The sequence below is a fragment of the Gambusia affinis genome, linkage group LG12 (genome assembly GCF_019740435.1).
Source record: "Gambusia affinis linkage group LG12, SWU_Gaff_1.0, whole genome shotgun sequence".
Taxonomy (NCBI): domain Eukaryota; kingdom Metazoa; phylum Chordata; class Actinopteri; order Cyprinodontiformes; family Poeciliidae; genus Gambusia; species Gambusia affinis.
In genome coordinates, this window is record NC_057879.1 from 27172208 (window position 1) to 27195370 (window position 23163).

The following is a 23163-nucleotide window of genomic DNA, read 5'->3' on the forward strand; positions in this document are numbered from 1 at the left end:
CTTAACTTGAAATGATCACAAAACTAGTCAAAAATTAAGAATTAAAAAAACAATTGAGTGGTAAGTGTATTAATGAGTCTTTAAATGTAACAAAAGTGATAGGATCTAGTCAAAATTGATCAATAAATCAGACGTCAGTTCATACTTCCGCTTAGATCTTTAAAGGTAGATTCTCCACCATCGTTATTTTATATAATGGATGAATTTGTACGTTTATTGAAGCAACTCGTGCTTGTTTTATTGTCTTTTTGTCTCCTAATAAAGAAACCTTTACTTTTTTATGCAATTTACTTTTGAGTTTTTACTATAGTTTTTCTTAAATAATAGGAGTTACAATAACATTTATTTTCCCTTTAAGATTAATAAAGTATTTTTTGAATTTAAACTAGAATTAGAAATAGAAATGAAATATTAGATTTTTTTTTTTTTTAATTGGTTCTGAAATGCACAATTACTTCTCATGAACTAATTGATTTCACAAATTTTCCTCCACGACATGCGGGGTGATGGTTCTACATTACTTAAACTTAAATTTTCTGCTACACTCCAGAAACGCTGTCACACATTTTACTGTCTGTTTCTGGCGTAAAAACATTTCTTCTGCTTGAGTATTAATTTCACCTTTAGACGGAGCATCAGGGCGAAGAAAAAGTACGAGAATAATAAAGCCATAGAATTACGACAATATAAAGTCATTGATTACGGGAATAAAGTCGTGCAATATAGAGAACAATGTTACGGTTCAACTTCTTATATTGATATTCTTATATTATTATGACTTGGTCATTATCGTACGACTCTCTTCTCGTATTATTTCTTTATTTTGGTAATATTACGCCTTCATTCTCGTTTTATTTCAACTTTAGTGTCATTCTAGTAATATTAACTTTTTATTTTTTAGTCTGGCCCCAATACTTCGTAATTCCAAAATCTTCTTCAAACATATTTTATTTAATGTACATTTAAACTCATTTGTCAGGATTAAATGGTCAAACATATAAACAACAAAAATACAATAGAGCCCGCATTAACAGTGTGTTCTTGAATACAGCATCCCATTAAGCCCCCCTTATTTTGAAAATTCACCCCACACAGAGGGGAAGTCCAAACAACATCTGCTTCATCCGGCCGTTTTCCATGAGCAGGTGAGCCGCTCTTCGGCTTCAAAAACGGTTTAGTTGCCCACAGAAAGCTGGAGGTCACTGGATCTCACCGTCCCGGCCTTACGGAGCTGCTGCTGCTGAGATCTGAGCTCGTTTCCCCGCCAGAATGAGCAGCTTGAAGGGGTTCCAGTCCCAGCTGTCGTCCATCATGGAGGCGCTGACACGAGCCGCGGTGGCCGAGATCTGCGGGCTGGTGGATGACGGCTACGCCGTCCTGCAGCTGGAGATCTCCCGCAGCCGCAAGGAGAACGAGGCGCTGCGGACGAAGCTGGAGCTCATCGAGTCCATCATCGCTCGGGGCAGCCGCCGGAGGGACGGCGGGCCGGAGGACACTGCAGCCGGTGAGTTCAGCGGAACCGAACCAGTGAAGGTTCATCAGCGGTTCTGTTTTTTTTTAATTATTATTAATTAATTTATTTATTTATTTATTTATTTTGGTTGTGAATGATGGAATCAGAGCTTTATGTTTCCACCAAACTTCCTTAGAAAAACTGCAATAAAGTGGCTTCGGCTCTACTGGGAACAAAGTTAGGAAGCAATTCTCAGCAGGATGAGTTTCCTTTTAGTCACTTTTTAATTCGGCATATTAATGAAACCGGAAGCTACAACACTGAGACAGACTGACGACCTGTCCAGGGTGTACCCCGCCTCTCGCCCGGAACGTAGCTGGAGAGGAACCAGCAACCCCCGACCCCATTAGGGACAAGGGTGAACAGAAAATGGATGGATGGAAGCTACAACACATCCCTGCGTTACTGCAGTTATAGAGGAGAAGTATTTAGTGGGTTTGTTTTGTTATAGTTCAACTGATCTGTTTCCAGGGCCGGTTAAAAGGTGAGTGGAGGCCTGAGCAGAACCCTGTGTGGCCACCACCAACCTACTGTCTGTAGTTATACTCAATGTTTTTATTCTATAATGTCACCCATAGAGCAAGAACCCAGATAAAAGATATCGCCCGTTTTGGTGTTGGACTATAAACTGTAACAATTTGTTTGTATTTATTTGAAATATTATGCCTACCTAATATAACAACTATTGCAGTCATAAAAATGTTTTAAATAAGATTTCCTCAAGAGAGAAAAAATGTAGCTGACCTCTTTCCTCAGCAGCAGGTGGGGGAGGGGCAGCACAGGGGTAAACTGGAAACACTGCCATCTTTCTGAGGACAGAAAAGAAAATAATAATTTTGAAACTGAAGTCATTTACACACATTACTGATTTATTACAGCGTCACAAAGCTAATCCAATGACAGCAGCATGAGGTTTTCTGATATTATTTTTTTTTACAAATCTGTCAGCGTTAAACATGAGGAAAAAAACTAAACATGACAATTCTTCCTAAAGTTTCATATTCCCTGATTTGGAAAACCACAAGTTTTAACCATACATTCTTTCTAGAAAATAAATATAGTTTTTTTATATCAAAGCTTTTAAACTTAAGACTGAACTTTTAAAATAAAAGTTTGATATTTTTATTCTTCAGAGTCAGTGCAGTGGAGATGACTGTCTGGGCTTTCAGAGGCTTTTCAACATTAGCAAATATTTTTGTTTTAAACCATGATGGAGCCTCTACCGTGCTTTACTGATTTGATCGTTTCAGTTGAGGCTGAATCTGAAAGTAAAAATAACAGTTTATTCTGTCTGGGATTTCTGCCTTTTAAAGTTCGTCCTGGAAGTATTAGACATTTTTCTGGATTTTTTTTCCTGTAGTTCTGTTTTTATCTGTGTTTGTTTTTCCACCCAGAGTTGGAAGCTGAAACGTCCCTCCAGCAGATAAAACCCTCCAACTTCCGAGGACACGGATCCGTTCCTGCAGAGGTGAGACATCCACCATCACTTTACTTCACTAATAAACTAACCCAGGTAAAACCGCCATGTTGTTTCTTCTGACAGGATTCTGCTACAGTCGCTGCGGAGGAGCCGATCCAAATGGATCAGGACATTGTTGTGATCAAAGAGGACACAGAGGAGGAGAAGGACGACCAGCTGCTCCTGCAGGAGGACGGTGAGAGGAACCAAGTTCATTTGGGTTTCTCTAAATATTCCAGCTTTAGGCCTCGTCCACATGTATTGTTTCTCTTTATATATATAAAAAAAGCCATAACTGCACCACATCAATTTAAATAATATTATACACATGGGATCAGTCTCAGAAAAGTGATGATCCACACCAACCTGCTGAATTACCAGACCCATAAGAAGCAAATCTAACGCCTGTCAGCCAATCAGAATCCTTCAAAAGAACCGCGACTTCCTGTTAGGAACCAGCTGACCAAACGTGCTGGAGCTCAACTTGAGATTCTGGGTAATGGGTGGAGCTTTGCTGGGGTTGCCAGGTGACAGGCATTATCTGCTGATTTGTGACGTTATATTTCAAAGGTTTATAAAATCACTCATTTTCCAGACACCAGAATAAAATATTGACATAGTTCCCATCTGAGCCAGAAGTCATTCATGCCACTGGACCGCCATCTTGGTAGGCAAGCACAGAGCAAAGCATAGATAAACCATGGCTTCCACACCAACAGGAAGTATATTGACACTCCTGATCGATATGCAAGAGACGGATAACAAATCGACCCGTTTGAGACAGAAAATGTGGCTTGTTTATTGTTGTCGTAGCAACTCCATAGCAACTGTCATGAGAGTTAAGTAGAAATGGAAGCAGAGTTCTGCTGTGGATGATAAATCTGTTCAGTTTTCTCGATATCCTGCTATGTATGGACTAGGCCTGAGTTAGTGAAACCTTTCGCTCTGATCCGTGTTCAGGTACAGAGGCGGAACCGGGCCTCCCTGTGGGGCCGGAGGGCCCGTCCGGGAGGAACATCTCTGACATGCGGTGTTGGGACCAGAGCAGCTCCTGCAGCGGGCGGCCGTCCCCGGGCCCGTCTGGCGCCGGTGAGGGCAGCTCTGCGGACTTTGACCTGGCCTCTGAGTCGGACAGCGGAGCTCTGTCTGCAGCGGACATCAGGACCGGCTTCCTGCTGGGGTCTGGAGACGGACCGGCAGCTCTGCCCGGACTGTCGGACCTGAAGCGGGGCTCGGCTCTGGTCGGGTCCGTCCCCTGCGACGTGGATCTGGACCCCGGCTCCTCCTGGAGCAGCCAGTCTGTGCCCAGCATGATGCCGGTGCCGCACCGCTCCATGCTGCTGGCGCTTGGCGGCTCCAGACTCGACCCGCTGGAGCTCAACCGGTTCTGCAGGGACCAGCGATTTGCCTGTAACTACTGCAGAAAATGCTTCACATCGTCGCGCAGCCTGGAGACGCACGTCCGGGTGCACACGGGCGAGAGGCCGTACAGCTGCGCGCAGTGCGGGAAGCGCTTCACGCAGTCGGGCCACCTGAAGACACACCAGAGCGTCCACACGGGGGAGCGACCCTTCTCCTGCGAGCACTGCGGGAAACGCTTCGCGGCCAAGCAGAACCTGCGGATCCACCAGCAGAAACATCACATGGTACCACTTTGACTGGGACAGAACCGATCCCAGACCCGCTGATCCACAGACAGGGCCGGCCCAAGCCTTTTGAGACCCAACGCAGAGTTTCACATGGGCCCCCCATTCTAACATGTCAACACCAGATTCTTCCTTCCTGAGCTGCTCTGTGTGTAACGTACCAACATTAGCATCACATTAGCATCTTTTGAAACTAGCTCACCAGTGTTGTTTTGGCTGTTGAGTTTAACATTACAGGAGTAATAAGAAAAACTTTATTTAGATTTTAAAATGCTGAGTGGAATTTAAGTGTGCCAAATTGTTTTAAATATTTTAAAGTAGCATCAGCTGATAAACATTAATTTACAATTTTAAACACAATTTAAACACTATTTACAGTAAACAGGTTTGACATGTTATATTTTCCCAACAGGAGGAAGAAATCACCTTCCACACATCTCATTTCTACAATAGGTTGTGTGGAGGCTCTAAACTGCTGCTTAACTTGTATATGCCTTGGGCCGGCTCTGCTAATGGACCAGAACCTCGAGCAGCTTCATGACCTTTTCTGTTTATCAAGACATTTCAGTGGAAAAGCTGCTCAGACTTCTTCTCTCTGTCTTTTCATTCACTTTTATTTAACTTTTAAACAGAAAGACGTTCCAGTAGGAACCTAGTTTTGTCTTTAAAGGCTGCATGAGTGGTGCTGAAGTTTGGTGTCATTCAGCTAGAGGAAGATTTTCTAAAATTACATTTTTATTTTGTATCTAACCGAATCAAAACAATAAATTTAATTACAGAAAAGTTCAGGCTTAATCAATTAATCTAAAAAAAATTCTGATTTCTACTAAAAACGGCCAATCAGGTGCCAGGATTTTCTGTCGCCATGTAGAAACTGAAGAACAACCTGCTGTGTTTACATCCACCAATCCTGGAATGTTATTAATTTTAGGCTTGTGATAAAAGCAGGTTTCTCTGAGGGTGGAATAATTAAACACACACCTGGAACAAAAACATTTGACTGATGGTGAAAGAGTAATACTGAAGATGTGTATTATGTTGACTGATAATAAATTCAAACTGTTTATCATTTGTAAAATTTATTGCAGTTGCAGTGAAATCCTCCTCAAATAAATCATTTGTCAAAAGTATGAGTAAACTTCACGCCCCTGTTTATTGTATCAGAACCATTTTAAAAAGGTGTTATTATTTTTAATGATCATTTAACAATCTGCTACCTATCTGTAATTTAGGCAGACCGTAGATGTTATCCTTTGCTGTGCAGTAATGCCAAGATGCATTATTATTGACTGTTAATGCAAATTAACATGGTTTTTAGTGGAGGTCTCAAATATTTGGGGATTTTAGCTTTTTGCAGAAATACATATAGAAAAGTAAAAAAATAAGACAGGCAGAAATAAATAGCATTGGAGAAATGAAAAGGGTAAAATAAAAACAAAGGAAGAATAAAACAGACAAAAATAGTCAAACATACACAAATAAAACTTTAAAAAGAAGTTATTGATAATAAAGCATTTACAAAGGTTAAAGAACTTGATGAAAAGAGATGAATACATTTACTCCTGGCTGTCTAATTTAATTACCACCAACATTTATTTACTGTATTTTTGTACATTTAATCACATCTTTGAGCATTTATTTGTTTCTGTATTTATTCTTTTATGGCAGTATTGGTCCTCTATAGGTGTCCAAATTATTGAGTTATTTAAAATACCGTAGTAGTGTTAAAAGTAAGTTTACCAATAAAAAGAGTAATTTTAGTTTCTAAACTTGACTCGCCTACCTTTACTTTGAAATAGAATTTTACCCGGAAGTGACGCAACAATAATGAAACCCATGACTTCTTCCTGTAGTCTTAGTCGTCTGTTGTAGTCCTGTCTCTGCCAGGCTTGTGTCCGTTGTCTCGGACGGTTTCTGAGGTCTGCTTGGGTTCGTACGATCGGTCCGGAGCTGCTTCAGTTCGGTTCCGGTTCTGTTAGAGCTCCAGCATGTCGGTTCTAAGCAGCAAAGGGCTCCAGGAGCAGCTCTCCGTCGTCCTGGGAGCGCTGACCAGGGCGGCGCTGGCGGAGATCTGCGAGCTGGTGGAGGAGGGCTACTCGGTGCTGCAGCTGGAGATCCGCCGGAGCCACAAGGAGAACCAGGACCTGCGGAAGAAGCTGCACCTCATCGAGTCCATCGTGGTCCCGGGCGGCGGCAGCGGCGCCGGGGAGAGCCAGGCGCCGGCCCCGGAGGAGAAGACCGAGGCGACAGAGGCTGCTGTCCCACCGGAAACACCGCATAGACAGCGGGACAGAGAGCGAGAGGACGCCGCCGGAGGATCCGGGGGAGACGGAGGATCCGCCGGCGTGGAGCCGGAGGAGGTAACCGTTCTGACCGCAGACAAATTATTTACCACCAGAGAAACCGAGAAACCTGAGAGGTTCACTAAATAATTATCGGGTTTTAGGAACATTGTAGGTCGATAAAAGCATTTTTCTAGTTTCTGTTTTTTCTAGAATACTTGGAAATTCCCTAGTTTACAAAGTCGACATTTTACGACTTTTGGAAATTTTCAGAGTTTCAAAAGTAAAAATAAATAAATAAAATCGACTTTTGAAATTCCCAAGATTTTTTTTTAATTTTTGAGATTAATCTGAAAGTTTTTTCTAACAAATGGTCGACTTCTGAAACAAACAAAATTCCTTGATTTTTCTAGAAAATTTCTGAAATTATTGGAGGGAAATTTCTTCTTTCTTTTTACTTTTCCTATCTACAATGGCCCTAGTCTGCCTTTATAAAACTCATTTATTAGACGTAGATATATGGAGGCCAAAAGCGGTCGTGCACTTTTTCCCTACGGTTTTCTCAGGATAATGAGTTAATTACCCATTTTGTCGAGATTGTCTGAAATTAACTCATTATCTTGAGAAAACCATCGGGACAAAGTATATATGAGATTAAGCTCTTGAAATAGTTTTGTATCTTTTGATCCATCTTTAATTTTGGGCCTGGTATTTCCCCCCAGCTAGTATCATAAATGTCAACATTTAATTAAGGGGCCACTGATTTGCATATATTTACATAAAAAGGGTAGACCCATGAATACTGCTTTGTGATTTGAGATGTTTCAGTTCTGAATAAAAACATTCTTTAGCTCAAAGGGAATAAAGAATAATATTTCTTTTCATTTTGGTTCCAAATGGAAAATAAAAATGAGACGTTGAGCCTCAAAATGTGGGAAATGTTAAGAAAATGTTTCTTTAAAGATGAAAATGAAGGTGATATGTGGCAGTCTTCAGTTGTAATGGATATTTATCATGATGACTCGGCGTTTTGAGGCAGCTTTGGGTTTCAACAACAAATCTCCGGACTGGAACGTAACTGTGTCCTCATGCATACGGAGGTGTTTCACTGCCAGATCCAGGACGTAAATACTGGAGCAGAATCTCGTTAAAACCAGAGACTTTCTCATTATAACGAGATTCATATCTCATTAAAACCAGAGCATATTCTCGTTTAAACGAGAAAGGTCGTAACATAAAACTGCAGCACCTCGCGGGGCGTTTGAGTGCCGTCTGGAAGAAAACGGAGAGTCAGAGGGAAGATGTAATCTGTCAGAGGAACTTTTTCTTCCTATAAATGGTTAAAATGAGAGTTTTCTGGTTCTAATGTGAAAACTTTCAAATTTTAACGAGATCCTGCTCCTGAATTTATTCCCAGCTCTGGAGGTTCAAGGTTTCCGTAGCGGCAGAATGTTGGGGATGATTTCCTCTCTGGGTCGGCGCTGCAGGCTGAAAGCTGCTTTGTGAAGTTAATTAGCTCCTAATCTGGGGGAACCAATCTGTAATGGATGAAGTGATTAAAAACAACTGCAGCTCTTTCACTTGTTCTGAGTGTAAATGCAGAAATAAGCTGATATCCTGCATGGCTGCTTCTGCTCTTATTACAAATTCTGTGGCTTCCTCCAGGTTCCGGATGTGGTTCTGATTAAAGACGAAGATTCGGACGGGTTCGACAGCCTCGACGACGGTGAGCAGAGAATCGTTCTGCTGCTGCTTCATATGGATAATTATTGACTCATTTATTTTTTAGATTTCCAAATGATGCCAAACTAGTTCACTTCACCATCGTCTTTATTTTAACAGGTTATGAAGACAAAACTGCTCCATCAGACTCGTACAAATTGCCTCCATTTCCCATAATTCTAATGAATACTAGCAGGTTTTAAAGGCAGCCAAAGTCCTGACAGCCACATTATACCTCCAAATTTAAATGTATTTTTCCAGCAGCAGAAACAGAAGAAACCATCAGAAACTCCTCTGGTGAATGTTTTAAAAAGCTGAACTAGAAAATGAGAAGTTGAGGGAATCATCCTGTGTCTCAAGACTGGCTTGAGTAACTTTATTTGGTTTTAGCTACGTAACTCAGCTTCATTTCATTTCATATTATTAAAGGGTTAATAGAGGAGCCGTGTTGTGATGATTTTCTGAAAGAGGAGGAACTTTTAAAGAGACAGAGGCCCAAATTCAAGGCGTTAAAATACAAAGTCAAATTTCTTATAGCATGACAGTTGAAGGTAACAGTTTCCAGAATTTGCTGTAAAAAGGCATGATTTGTGTTTAAAACACTTTGTACTGTCCCTTTAAATCTCTGGATGATCCGTAACGCTCCAGGGTTTTTCCTCTCTGTCCAGGAGAACGGAGGCGCCATGATGGCGGCGCGGCAGCCGGCAGCGAAGCCGCCCCCTCGGCTTGGTCCGTCCGCAGGCGCCGCCGCCGCAGTCGGCCGTACGAAGTTGGCGACCCGTTGGCGCTGAAGTCTTCCAAACTGTCGGGCGGGTCACAGCAGAACGTCCCGGTCTACAGCCTGGACTCGCCCCGCAGCGAGCCGGGCGGCTCGGCGCCGGAGGACGTCCAGGTGAAGCCGGACGCCTCGGCCTGCTCCTACCCGGACGTCCAGCTGGTCCAGGACTGCTCCCTGGCGCCGCTGGGCCCCAGCAGGCAGCTGTTCTTCAGCAGTGCTGCCCTGACGGAGACCCAGACCCCCTCCAACCGGGCCGACCTGAACCTGGACCCGTCCTGGTCCAAACAGCCCAAAGGCTCCATGGCGTTCGCCCAGTTCTGCCCCAACGAGAACCTGGAGGGCGACGTGTTCAGCCTGAAGCTGGTCGGCATCGCCGGCTCCGCGGACGACCACTGCGCCGCAGCCTTCGAGTTTGAAAACGGCGGCAGCGGCCTGCTGAACTTCGGACTGCCGCTCTCCGCCGCGGATCTGGACGAGGACGCCCACAGGAAGCGCTTCGTCTGCTCCATCTGCAACAAGACCTACGCCACGGCGCAGAACCTGGAGGTCCACACCCGCATCCACACGGGCGAGCGGCCGTTCGCCTGCGACCAGTGCGGCAAGAAGTTCACGCAGTCGGCCCACCTGAGGTCGCACCTGAACGTTCACACGGGGGAGAGACTGTACGGCTGCTCGCTCTGCTCCCGCAGCTTCATCGTCAAGTACAGCCTCAAGCTGCACATGAAGAAGTGCCACCCCAACAGCTGGGTCCCAACGGGCCCAACGATTGGGCCCAAACGGCCGGAACTGGGTCCCAACTGGACCCAACAACTGAGCACAACTGGGCCCAACAACAGAGCCTGAACTGGGCCCTAACGGTTGGCTCCAGAACTTTGTTCCACTCTTTAAATCTTTTCCTTTCTAGCGAAGCGTTAAACAGCCAGAGGCTGTAAATGAATTCAGGAGCGGTTTCTCTTTGAGCTCTAAAACTAATCACAACCAGATTTATATTTCTTTAAAACCAAAATATCAGTCAGAATTTTAAACCACTTTGGATTTAAAATGAAAGCAGTTGGAGCTCCAACTTAAAAATGTAGTTAATTTGTCACATTTATTCTAATGTTTGTTCAACTTTATTTATTAGCATTAGGAATGTTAGCATTGGATCAACTACTTAATAAACTTGATGATTACTTGTAACTCTGGATGCTCTGTTCTGGACTTTGTGGCCGATTCCAATTCTGATCACCTGTGAATCACTGAGGATCATTTAGATTGGCTGTTAATTTCTTGCTTTAGGTATTAAAGCTACTATGAAATCTGAAAAAATGATCTGGCAATAAATCCACCTAATTTAGACATAAAGCAGCAGCTGTTCAGTCAGGGTGACTGTTGGTAGCTGTGCTGCTTTAGCTGCTGTCTGGTCGCTCCAGATGTAGCCAAACTTGGTCCAGTGCTTGTTTTTTAAATGTCATATATTGTTGATGCATTTTGACGTGCGTCACCTCTGAGGTATTTTCTTTGTTGCAACACGCAAACTTTCCCTGTTTCCACCTTTAGTTCCTCCCTGTTTGCTGAGGATTTGTTGCTGCGTGTTTGCAGAGTGAAGGAAAGAGGAGAAAAGCTGAACAGGCTGAGATACAGATGATCATTGATCAGACACTTTTTCACGGAAATCGGCCGATTATGATCGGTGGCCGATCGATCGGAACACCTTTACTTGTAACAAATTTCATTTTTCAATGTAGGAGAAACGTTGGAAGAATCAGAGAGGAAACTCCTTTATGTTTTAAGAAGTCAGAGGAACATAATTTTATTTAAACTAGATATAAAACTCTTCTGTTTATCAGAAACTTGTTTTAACGAGATAAAAACAGATTAATACGAGTTTCATCTTGTTAATTAGCTTTCTTAGGAGATAAAACTCAAACTCTCATTTTAAATCAGTTTCTTGTTAGAGATGGAAACAGATAAACAAAAATGTCTCATAATGAAAAACCTTCTTGATTTAATGAGACGTTTTATGTCTTTATAATGAGAAACTTCCTCATTAAAACAAGATTCTTCTCCTGAGTTCATTTCCGGCTCTGGCAGTAAAACGGTTCCATAGTTTCTGCATGTTTGTGTAAAAACACTTATGAATGTTACATTTTCAGGTTTTAATGAAGCTCTGTAGCATTTTTCTAAATAATGTAAAAAATCTGAACGTTTTGAGATGAAACAGACGGATTAGAGCCGGAGGAAATGATACCTGTAGTTTAAGGATTTCAGACGTTCCAGGTATTTTATGTTCAGAGGAGAAGATGAAACTTTTTATTTCCTCTTTTATTCTGGAGCTGCAGAAGTTTGAAGGAGTTTTCGTCTTTCTGGTGGGATTGAGATGAATGGTGTCCCTTAATGTCCTGTAAAAGATTATTAGGACCAGACCAGGAATTCTGTTTTTCTTAATTAGGAGAATAAAACAGAAATTATTGGAGAACTCCTAAATAAATTTTTTGTCACTCACAAAAAGTGGATTCTGCAAAGCATGTTCCCTTTACATCTGCATCAAATTATCAGGACTTTGAAACAATTGTGAGTCTGTTTTGAATAAAGAAGCTTCCTGATCTGGTCACATCTTAACTATCAAAGCTTTTCTCTCATTAAAGCAACTTTTCTTGTAATTTTATGACATTTATCTGGTAATACTGCATATTCTTCTAATATGATTGTATTTATTATTTTTTTATTTAAAAAATCTCTTAGTCTGGTCCTATTACTTTATCATAAAACTAAAACTTTCCTACAGACTAATAGCCACCATCATGCAGTACCACTCCTGACCACTAGAGGCCCCAATAAACAGTGTTTGTCTATTTTACTGCTGTTTGAATGTTTTGTTCCTGTAAAACTAAAACAATTAAATTTTATACGCATCCTGTCTACTGTGTTTTAATCAGTTTTTATTTCAGTTTAGGTTGATTTGATTCCAACATTTTTACGTTTTTTCTTCTCTCTACCTGGAAATGTTCTTAAAATCCTTCAGTCTTTCAGGTTCTTGTCCAAAACCTGTTCAGGTGAGTCCACAGATGATCTGCTCCTGGATTTGGAACCTTAATTTCACCAAACTTATCTAGAAACATTTTGGTTCCCTGGCCACTACAGAAAAAAACGAGAATTATATAATAGATAGTTTTATTAATGAATTGATGTATTACAGGTTATATCAGTCCTCTGCGTAGTAGTTCCATTTTGTTAAAAACATTTATAATTTCTTATGTTTTATTTACTTGAGTATTGTTTATATTCATAAAAATCTCAAATCATTTCATTAAAATAAGAAAATTTGCAGTGGCCCATCGACTGGAGCCCTGGGCAGCTGCCCTAACGGTCATTCTGCAGTCTGGCCCAGTCAGGATGAGTTCCTCTCTACCAGAATGATCCTAAAGAAGGAAATTCCCACCAGGACACAAACTAAAGCAGTCAGACTCCGAGAGGCTAAAATTAATTCTGAATACAAAATCATATTAACATTTACAATAAAAGAAAAACTAACTACTAGAGCAAAATCAGGTATTTGGGGGTTTAAATGTCTGTAAACCTACTAGATTAGATTTATTATCATTGTACAATGACAATAATAGTAAAACTGAGGGATTTTATAAACAGTCAAGACACGTAAGATTAGACAGGAGTAATACTTAAAAATAAAAACCTTCCATGTTTTTTTTTCCTTAATTGTTCTACAAAAACAATTTTCTTCACATAAAAGTTCCAAAATAATATTTCCTGAACTTCTAAAACCCCGAATTTAATCTGAGTGACTAACTGTAAATTTCAGGTCAAACACCGGCTTTTATTTTGGTGACTCCGGGTTTTCTATCCCGAGAATGTGTGAACACGTGACTTCACGCATGCGTACTGAGTATTGTTTCCGTTCCTGTCGGTGTGGAGGCCTCAGGTAGGTAAACAGAGGTTCTCCGGAGGTTCTACTACGGTTCTGTTGGTTCCAACTAGCTCTCAGCGGTTCCGGTCGGACCAGCGGGAAAATGTCTCCATCCGCCACGTTTCACTCCCAGCTCGCCTCCATCATGGAGGTTCTGGCCAACACGGCGGTGGCGGAGATCTGCGAGCTGGTGGACAACGGCTACGCGGTGCTGCAGCTGGAGATCAGCCGGAGCCGCAAAGAGAACGAGGTTCTGCGGAGGAAACTGCGGCTCCTGGAGCTGCGGGCGGCGCGGTCCGCCGCGCTCAGAGCCGCCGCGAGCGGAAGCGGCGCCGCGCTGCTGTACGCCGCTAGCGGCCGCCCGCGCGCCAACCAGCGCGTCCACGAGCCGAGGAGGACCGTGACACTGACAGGTGACCTTTAGGATTCAGATTTCCTTCATGCTAAGAGAAACTATCCAAAGGTTTAAAATTCACATCTATTAAACGAGGTTGACGTTGGCGTCTGATTTGGACTAAAGGGCTATTCCACTTTCTTAGAGTTCATCCATGACGGCGTGAAAGGGCTATTGGAGATAGAAACAGTTCCGCAAAATAAAATAAAAAAATCTCTAAGATATTTAATAATAATGGCAAAGAAAACATTAGGTGTGTGTGTGTGTGTGTGTGAGTGTGTGTGTGTGTGTGTGGAGGGAGACAGAGCTCAGACTGCATTCATATTTCATCAAGCCTATAATCATTTTTAAAACTTTAGTTTGAACCACTTTCAGAATGCACCAAGAAGGACTTGGAGAATAAGTATCAGTGTTTTTCAGTGGCCTAGTCAAAGTCCAGACCTGAGCTCAAAATCCAATCATTGTTTTTGCTTCTGCAGAAGTTGCAGCAGAGCTGTCCTTGTCGTCCAATCAGCAGACTTCTCAGTGCAGAAAAACCCACCAAGAACCGGAACCAGCAGCTACAGGACAGATGGTGAGCCGCCGCCGCCGCTGCAGTTTTATTGGTTAATTCAGTATTAATTATGTAAATCTGGTTTAGTTTTAGTTTAGTTTCTAATATTTATAGTAGTAGTTGTAGTTTTTTCATACTTTGGTAAATTTTTAGGTGCAGAATTCAAAAAGGTCAAAGTATTGTGATTATGTTTACATCGACGGGGTGAAGAACAGTCAGCAGAAGAAACCAATTTAAAAACTGTTTTGTTGAACGATGCGCGTCGTTTCCAGGCGGCTGCAGCCGAAACCACAGTGGTGATCAAGGTGGAGGATGAGGAGGAAGAGTCCTGGTCCCAGTCCGACCCTCCTGGTAAGACTTCCTGTTAGCCTTCCTGTTAGCCGGTGAGTTGTTAACCTGCAGGCAGACTGACTCTGGTTTCGCCTCCAGGTCGGTTCTGTGGCGGTTCTGAGGATCAGCCCGAGGCAGAAGCTTCATCCTCGCTGGTCAAGCAGGAAGAGAGCGGCGCAGACGGCGGCGTCTCTTGGACCAGCGTGGAGGTGAGCTCCACCTCCACCCAGCAGACCAATCAGAGGCCAGAAGCCAGCGGCTACGACTCCATGATGCTGCAGCAAGCCTCCTGCGCTGCAGCAGCAGAACCCGGCGGCTCCTCCGGGTTTGTTCCCGGCAGGAACACGTCAGCCGATTCAAGAACCAGTTTCAGCCACAGCGAGGCGAATCTGTCTGCAGCGGGGCAGCGACAGCAGCAGGGGGCGCCACAGAGAGACGGCTGGCGGCAGCAGAGCCGCGCCACCGCAGCAGCAGGGAAAACATTTGCCTGCAGCTTCTGCGGGAAAAGCCTGGCCTGCCTGAAGAACCTGAAGACCCACATGCGGGTTCACACGGGCGAGAAGCCGTACGTCTGCGCGCTCTGCGGGAAACGCTTCTCCGACTCCAGCAACCTGAAGCGCCACCAGAGCGTCCACACCGGGGAGAAACGCTACGGCTGCGTCCACTGCGGGAAGCGCTTCGCCCAGTCCGGCTCGCTGAAGGTCCACATGGCCGTCCACACGGACTGCGGCCAGTTCCGCTGCTCCGTCTGCGGGAAGGCCTTCACCTCCGCCGGCCACCTGAGGAGGCACGTCGCCATGCACGCCGGGGACAAATGCTTCCCCGCTGCGTTACCGTGACGACCGTCAGAAGACGCTGCGTCACTCAGCAGGAGTTTCAGACCGGCCGTCGGCTGCAGCGGCTCTGATGCTTCCTGCTGGACGGGTCAGAGCGACAGGAAGTCCTGAAACCGTCCGGATCATCAGGATCCTCCCACAAACTGCAAACTGTGTTTCTGTGCAAATTTTTGTACATTTTTAAAATTCTGCCATATTTTGGCAGAAACAGTTTAAGAGGATAAAGCTGCTGCTTGGCGCTTACATCACAGCCCTGTGTTTACTGTCCCACTTAAAGGAGCAGCTTTTTTCCGGTGGTCTGGCGGGGGTCGCACTTTTACAAGGTTTTTATGTGTGCGTGTGTGGTTTTGGGAATTGACGGTGTTACGGCCCAAGGCCTTTCCTTTGGGTTAATATCCCTATTTCTGATTGGTTCTGATTGGAAGTGGAGGCAGCTGGCCAGTGTCTCCAGAATGACATCACATCCAGCTTAAGATGCACCGTGTTTTTCTCACCCCAGCTCAGTCCTCTCTGTCTTTCTGCCACCCTCTTCCCTTTCTCCCTCTCCTCCTTACCCAGTTATGATTTTTGTTAAATAAATCCTACTTTAAGTTATCCCATGCGTTGCTTCCTTTTGATTTGTTATGGTACTAGATCCAGACCATAACAACGCCCCGTTCCCCCTCTGTCTGACTGTGCTGTTTTTCATCGCACTAAGACGGTGGAGGGTTAAAACTATCTCAGACACGCGCCCCCTGCTGGTGAGTCAGGAGAGGGAATAATCAACGTTGTTCGACTTTTGACTTGCAAAATTGGCTACCTGGAAGTCTGTGATGTTGTTGAGCAGCTTCACAGCAAATACTGTGATGTAATAGTTAAAAAAAAACATAACATGGAGCAGAGAACCAGTGTTGGATTGAAACTTCGGACCCAGACAGAATATGAAGGTATCTATGCAGCACCAGGAGAAACTAAATGAAACGTTTCTGCTCTCCTAGAGATGCCAAGGACACAACAGGTATTTAAGGGCTGAAAGTGGATTTTGAATCTTGAGTTCCTTTAACTGGTCCAAAGGAAACCTGAACGACCTCCAGAGAACCTGGAGAACCGCGACGGAGAAACTCAGCAGATTACAGGAAGGATTCTTTAAAATCAGACAGGATGAGTTTTAAATCCACTGTGACGCTTCAGCATCTTCCTCCTCTGAGCTGCTGCTCTTCTTCCTCAGTTTGACTCAAAGCGGCGGGTCCTCCTCCGACCCGGTTCGGTTCAGTTCTGAGGAGAACCGGCTGCTTTCTGGAAAACTTTGTGTTTTCTGGTTTATTGTGACTCAGTGATGATGAACAAAATAAATATTCTGTTTTTTGAGTCAAAATTAAAGTTTTTATGTCACTTCTTGATAAAATGACTCGATTGTTTCTTTGGTTTCTTTTAGACTGAAACTGTTTGTGGAATCATCTCTGTCTTTGTGTTGCCTTCAGGGCCCAAGGTCAAAGGTCACAGACTTAAAAGAAGTTGGACACAAGAACTGGAATTATTATTTTTTAAACAAACGCAGAACCACAGATTGTCTTTAATGTGGTTTAATAGCTTGATAATAAACAGTCTGACAACAGGCAGGAGACAGGAAGTTAAATGTAACGTCACAGCGCCACCCAGTGGTCAGATATCCAAAAACGCCTCTGAAATCCCTAAAAATCTCATTTTACAGGAAATCTTTTCAGATTCACATGAATTTAATTTAAACTCCACATTTTTCTTTTGTTTCACATTTAATATTTAACTCCTGCTGAGCTGCCAGACTGCTTCTAAAAAACAAGTGCTATCACAAGCGCAGTGTCACATTTCCAAGTGCATTCAATCAAAATACAAACAGTAGAACATGAGGAGTGTGAGGCTGAGTGCTTCACAGATCTAAAGCTTAGAAAGTAAAAAAAAAAACTTCCACAAATTTCAGTTAAATGTGATTTTTAAAAACCACACGTTCTTAAGCTGCACTGTCTGGTTCCGACCAGCAGAGGGCAGCAGAGTTTTGTTCTCTAATAAAAACAGAGCAAAAAGAGCTGAAGGACAACATGTTTACCAGTAATAAACAGGAAGCTTCCAGAACAAAGTAAAGCAGAGCGCAGTATCAAAAATATCGTTTTGTTTCTGGATAAAAAATTTGGCACTTTGATAAAAAAGTTTCTGTCGTCTCTTCGGACCACAGCATGATTTTTAATTTTTAATTTTGCGAGCCCTGAACGCATCACGACCTTCCTGACGGTTCCCTCAGGAGGAACGTCGGCTCTGCTTCAACCTGAAACCGAAGCTCAGCTCTGGATTTCTGATAAATGATCAGAAAGTTTTACAGTACAGTTTACATTTTTTCATTTTAATAAAAATATCAACATGGAGCCTCTGAAGTGTGAGATTATTTATAGTTTGAGTGGATCTCACACTATAATTAAAAATAAAAGCACTTCAGGAGTTCCTTACAGAGGCAAGTCCCTTTCAAAATAAAAGATTGCAACAAAGTGAAAACTTGGAAATAAATAAATTTATGCTCTTCTAAAATTATCTTCTGAAATCCCATTTCTCAATTTTTTACAGCTGAATTTTGGAGCAGCTTGGTTTAGTTTTTCTGCAGCCATGAAGGATTTATTACGCCCTGCTCGTTAATAATAAGAATTAAACTTTTTATTAAACATTTTTTAATATCTAAACATTTCATCAACATCAAATTTTTATTCCTATTAACCTGTCTGAACAGGATGAAATATATTAATGCAAAAAAAAAAAAAAGACTTTGAATAGATACTTTTCAAAATAAAAGCTTGTGAAAAAGGGGGAACGTCACAAAAAATAATTAAATATGTCATAATTTAACTAGAATAGTTTTCTTTATCAACAAGAAATCTTTATTTATTTTGCACTAAATTATATCATATTTACAGCTGAATTTATGGAGCAAATCTGTTCATTTATCAGATTTTTATACTTTATCGTTTGACTGTATTTTAATTGATTTGTTAGTTTTAATTTTTATTTTAAAACGTCTTGCTTTCACTTATAGCTTATCATGTGGTGAATTTTATTTATCCATCTCTGTATCTTTTTTAGCTCAGAGATTAAAAGCACTACAATACAAAGAGAGGAATCCTTTCAAAATAAAAGCCTTGCCCAGCAGTGAGGACCTGACCTCAGATTTAAAAATAGATTCATCTGAAGTTTAAGTTCTGAGAATTTTGAAACAGATCCTTTATAATATTTATAATTTTCAGGATTTTACTGGATTTAAATTTACGACAGCAGAATATTTTTTAATTATTGCTCTCATGCGTCTCCCCTGAAGTTGTGGTTGATTTATTTTTTTATTTTTAAATAAATGGTCATAACTCTTCGCTCCTCGTCTGTAAATCAGATATTAAATCTTCCAGGTGATTTTTGTGTGAAATAAAAACCTGAACTTGATTAAAACTGTTTGGTTTCTTTCACTCCACAGAAATTCCCAGTTGATTTTTGCTCTCCGTGATGCTAAGCTAACTGAACGGTTCTCACTGTGACTCTGAGCTCCTTCAGCCATTTTAAAACCAACAGTAGTTTTTATTCATTATGTGCTGGTAAAAGTCAGAGTATTGATTGATTATTGATTCCTCAGGTCGATAACTTTCCTCTCTTGTCAGCCATGATTTTTTTCTTTCTGTGAATTCAAACCCGGTTCGCTTTAAAAGCCTCCAGAGCTCAGAACCAGTTTCACCTTTTTGTCCAGCTGGATTCAAACACCGAGGTAAAAACCAGCAGGAAGGTTTCTACAGAATCCTGTCTGGTTCTGTTCAGGTTCTGGTTCTGTCCGGGTTCCTACTCGTTCCTGGATGTGATGTCCTGAGGGACAGAAGAGAAACGTTAGAGTCGTTTTCTCTGCAGCTCATCGGCGACCCGTTCAGATCGGACTCACCTCCGTCTTCGCTCTCCTCCACTCGCCCATCGGACCCGACTTCGTCACGACTGGAACATGAAACATTTCATTTAACAATCAGAAGTATTAAAGTCTTTCTTATTTTACTATAAATTCATTTCTTTAGTCTTTATTCTGAAAAAAAATTAAAAAATAAAGTTTTATTATTGTTCTGATTTCCAAAAATGTAATTATTACTCTGAAAACTAAATAAACTCATCATGAACAAATTAATTCTAAACAATAATGAAACAATCCAGACCAGAACCAGAACCAGAACCAGAACCGCAGCAGCCCAGTCATACTCACACATCACGGCTGAGATCGTCGCCAACATGGCGGCCGTTACCATGGCGCCACACCAGCAGGAGCTGCAGGAAGGAAGAAACGTTTTCATCATCTGGTTTGATCTTCAGATCATCATGAATGGTAAAACAAACTGGTTTAACTGGTTTAACTGGTTTAAACAGTTTGACTGGTTTAAATTGTTTTACTGGTTTAACTGGTTTAAATTGTTTTACTGGTTTAACTGGTTTAAATTGTTTTACTGGTTTTACTGGTTTAAATTGTTTTACTGGTTTTACTGGTTTAAATTGTTTTACTGGTTTAAATTGTTTTACTGGTTTAAATTGTTTTACTGGTTTAACTGGTTTTACTGGTTTAACTGGTTTGAAGTCTCACCCTGAGTAGAGAACGCTGATGATGAAGATGCTGAAGATGAGGATGAGGAGAGCCTTCATCGTCAGCCCTGAAATAAAAAGTTTCAGGAACCTGAGCGTCTCAGAGAGTCAGAACCGGACGGTTTGGGTCACACGTGTAGCCCAGGTGTTCCCGGCTCACCTGGAGGTTCAGGCGCCGCCTGGCAGCAGCTGTAGAAGGCCTGAGGGGGCGGGACTTCAGAGAGGCCGCTCAGTGATTGGGTGAAGCGCTGCGTGGACTGACTGATCTCAGAGCAGATTTCCTCCTGGATCAGCAGCTTCCCAGGAGGCGGAGCTAATTCATCAGGAGGAGGCGGGGCTTCTTTGTCTGGAGGAGGCGGGGCTTCAGTGGGATCTAAACCAGGAAGTAGAGTCATGTGATCTCAGCGGCTCATGATGGCAGCGTTGGACCGGGCCGCTCTGCAGACTCACCGTAGGTGAAGCTTCGTCCGTCGTCCAGATCGGAGTTTAGCCCCGCCCACAGAGACTCGTCCAATCGACACGGAGACGCCCCCTGGCCGACCAGGGCCCAGTCCGGGTCCGGGTCCGGGTCCGGGTCCTGGTTGAGTCCGGTTCCCAGCATGCCTCTGAACACCTTCTGGTCCAGCCATGACTGGCAGCTCTCTGAAACGCCGCTCAGCAGGGAGACCAGAGCGCTGCGAGGTTTCCGCCTGCGCCGGAAAACTCTGAGGACGCAAAGAGACGCCGAGGTCACCGCACTGTCGCTAGGCAACGCCTGGAGGTCAACAGCTGTCAGGAAAAGGATCCAACAGAGGAGTTTCTACACATCTATAACCATCAGAGAGGAAAAAACTGAAAAAAATGAGAGAGAAATCCTCTGAAAGGATGAAAAAAGCTGCAAGACACAAAAAAACATTCAAAAATGATGAAGAGGATGATAAAGTGGCCACAAGGTGGCGCCAAACATCCATAATAAGATGAAAAACTGTCAACATCTGGATATAAAATGACAAAACGAAGCTTCACAACAAAAACTACGAAGTTAAAAATCTTTAGAAAGAAGAAAAATTAGAAAATGAATAAAAGAGAAGACAAAGCAACCAAGAAGCAAATAAAAAGAACATCTTGATGCTCCTTCAGTTTTAACAGGAATCCTCAACAAACACAAATTATCTAGAGACCCCAGAGACGTCAAGGTGACAGCTGGCATCAAAACCAGAAGTCAGAAGTAACAGTTACTAATATTTACCTATACATTTTCCCATTTTATGCTGGTTTATCTTTCTAAACCCTTACACCAAGTTGTTATCTTCAATACACACCTTATTGCTTTCAAAACAAAAAGAACTTTGAAATGAAGGAAACAAAATGAAACCAAACAAGTTTCATAAAAACATCAGCAGCATCAGAGGTGGAAAAGCCTCCAGCAGGGGGCAGCACTGCCTTCACTCAGGCCAGCAGCTCTGAAACAACCACAAACATCCCATAACACTGACGGTCGCCTAGCAACAGCCGTCAGCGACATCACCGCTGAAGTCACTGAGGAAGAATTTACAGCTGAGTGAAACCTGCTCTGATTGGCTGCTGCTGTTTCCCTGCAGGCCAGGAACCGGCCCACCTGTCCTCACCTGTGTGATGATGTCACACCTCACCTGACCAGGTTCTCCTTGTAGGACACGCTGGTCCTGCAGTCGGTCAGAGACACGTTTCCGTCCTGGTCCAGGCAGAAGCTGTCCTCTGTGACGTCATAGTAACCGTTGGTGAGGAGGCGCGGCGAGCGGCGGCAGCAGCAGGGGGCGCCGGCGTGCGCAGACGGGTAGCAGACGTAGGACGAGTCGGGGGACAGGAGGGAGACGTCCGGGCTGCAGGGGGACGAAATGTCTGGAGTTTAATTTTATTTATTCAATTTGAAGTCTGAACAGAAGAAAACCGGATTTAACTTCCAACAAGTAGAAACATTTTGTTTCTGTTTCCCTTCTGGGCTCAGAAAACTGTTTAAATATTCAGAGGTAGATCTGTCGCAACAAGCACAGATTTACTGGATGTAAAAGTTTTCAGTCTGGTGATTTGGACTCAACTCGTTGGTTTTCAGAGGCTTTATAACTAATTTTATTTGTTGTTTGTTTATTTAGGATGTTTCCAGTTGCAGTACTAAATGTTTGTTAGAACTTAAAGTTGTGAATGAGTTCTTGCATTGTAGATCTAGAAAATGGTCTCAAAGCAACAACATTATCTTTAATCCTGATAACTAATGAGACGGTTTATCGTCCAGCTGAACTCGTTTTAAAGTCCGGTGTGTTTACAGGAAACTGTCTGACCTGTGGCCGGAGGGATTCCCACGCAGCCGCCGTTTTATCGGGGAACCTGAACAACAGAAGAGCTTCGGTTACATTCAGGAACCAGCAGGTTTTAATCAGCTGAACAGTTCAGGGAAGTTAAAACAAACCTTAAATCATTAATAATTTAGCACTAATGCTGAACCATCTGGTTAAGAACCTGGTGACAGTGGGAAGAAAAACATTCCTACAGAAACGACCAGCAGATAAAACTGAACTAATATCAGCAGGTCGACTCAGGAGCTTCACTCACAGGCAGGTTTAGATCAATAATACAGATCAATAATAACTCCATACAGATCAATAATAACTCCACACAGATCAATAATAACTCCATACAGATCAATAATAACTCCACACAGATCAATAATAACTCCATACAGATCAATAATAACTCCACACAGATCAATAATAACTCCATACAGATCAATAATAACTCCACACAGATCAATAATAACTCCATACAGATCAATAATAACTCCATACAGATCAATAATAACTCCATACAGATCAATAATAACTCCATACAGATCAATAATAACTCCATACAGATCAATAATAACTCCATACAAATCAATAATAACTCCATACAGATCAATAATAACTCCATACAGATCAATAATAACTCCATACAGATCAATAATAACTCCATACAGATCAATAATAACTCCATACAGATCCAGCTGAGAGTGAAAATGTAAACATGGCTCAGAGTTTCCTGTGATCACATTCAGATGTTTCCAGATAATTTATATCCTTCTGTCTTTAATCAGCTATAAATTCTGCTAAAGGATCATTTTCTACAATGTAAAGCACGGAGGAGGAAGGATTATGG

The 23163-nt window shown here is 42.5% G+C and overlaps 3 protein-coding genes across 4 annotated transcripts; 2 read left to right on the forward strand and 1 right to left on the reverse strand.

Moving 5' to 3' along the window:
* Positions 1-1045: 1045 nt before the first annotated feature.
* Positions 1046-10243, forward strand: si:dkey-7l6.3 (B-cell lymphoma/leukemia 11A). Its single transcript, XM_044134691.1, has 7 exons — positions 1046-1504; positions 2908-2981; positions 3057-3168; positions 3933-4618; positions 6598-6978; positions 8566-8626; positions 9291-10243. Exons 1-7 carry the CDS (start codon positions 1270-1272, stop codon positions 10241-10243), a joined length of 2502 nt encoding a protein of 833 aa, XP_043990626.1. The 5' UTR covers positions 1046-1269.
* A 3022-nt stretch (positions 10244-13265) lies between these two features.
* On the forward strand, positions 13266-16887 carry LOC122841721 (zinc finger protein 135-like). 2 transcript variants are annotated; one of them, XM_044135280.1, is made up of 5 exons: positions 13266-13717; positions 14178-14272; positions 14524-14602; positions 14681-15462; positions 15512-16887. In XM_044135280.1, the coding sequence occupies exons 1-4, from the start codon at positions 13408-13410 to the stop codon at positions 15418-15420; spliced, it is 1224 nt and encodes a 407-aa protein (XP_043991215.1). In that variant the 5' UTR covers positions 13266-13407; the 3' UTR covers positions 15421-15462; positions 15512-16887. The 2 variants fall into 2 exon arrangements, with proteins under 2 accessions (XP_043991215.1, XP_043991214.1); XM_044135279.1 differs by having other exon boundaries at positions 14681-16887.
* A 76-nt stretch (positions 16888-16963) lies between these two features.
* On the reverse strand, positions 16964-22401 carry tmem71 (transmembrane protein 71). The gene is made up of 8 exons (XM_044135327.1): positions 22311-22401; positions 21645-21854; positions 20464-20717; positions 20174-20386; positions 20015-20081; positions 19643-19704; positions 19334-19383; positions 16964-19260 (listed from the first exon to the last, which is right to left on the reverse strand). The coding sequence occupies exons 3-8, from the start codon at positions 20612-20614 to the stop codon at positions 19237-19239; spliced, it is 567 nt and encodes a 188-aa protein (XP_043991262.1). The 5' UTR covers positions 20615-20717; positions 21645-21854; positions 22311-22401; the 3' UTR covers positions 16964-19236.
* Between the last annotated feature and the right edge of the window lie 762 nt (positions 22402-23163).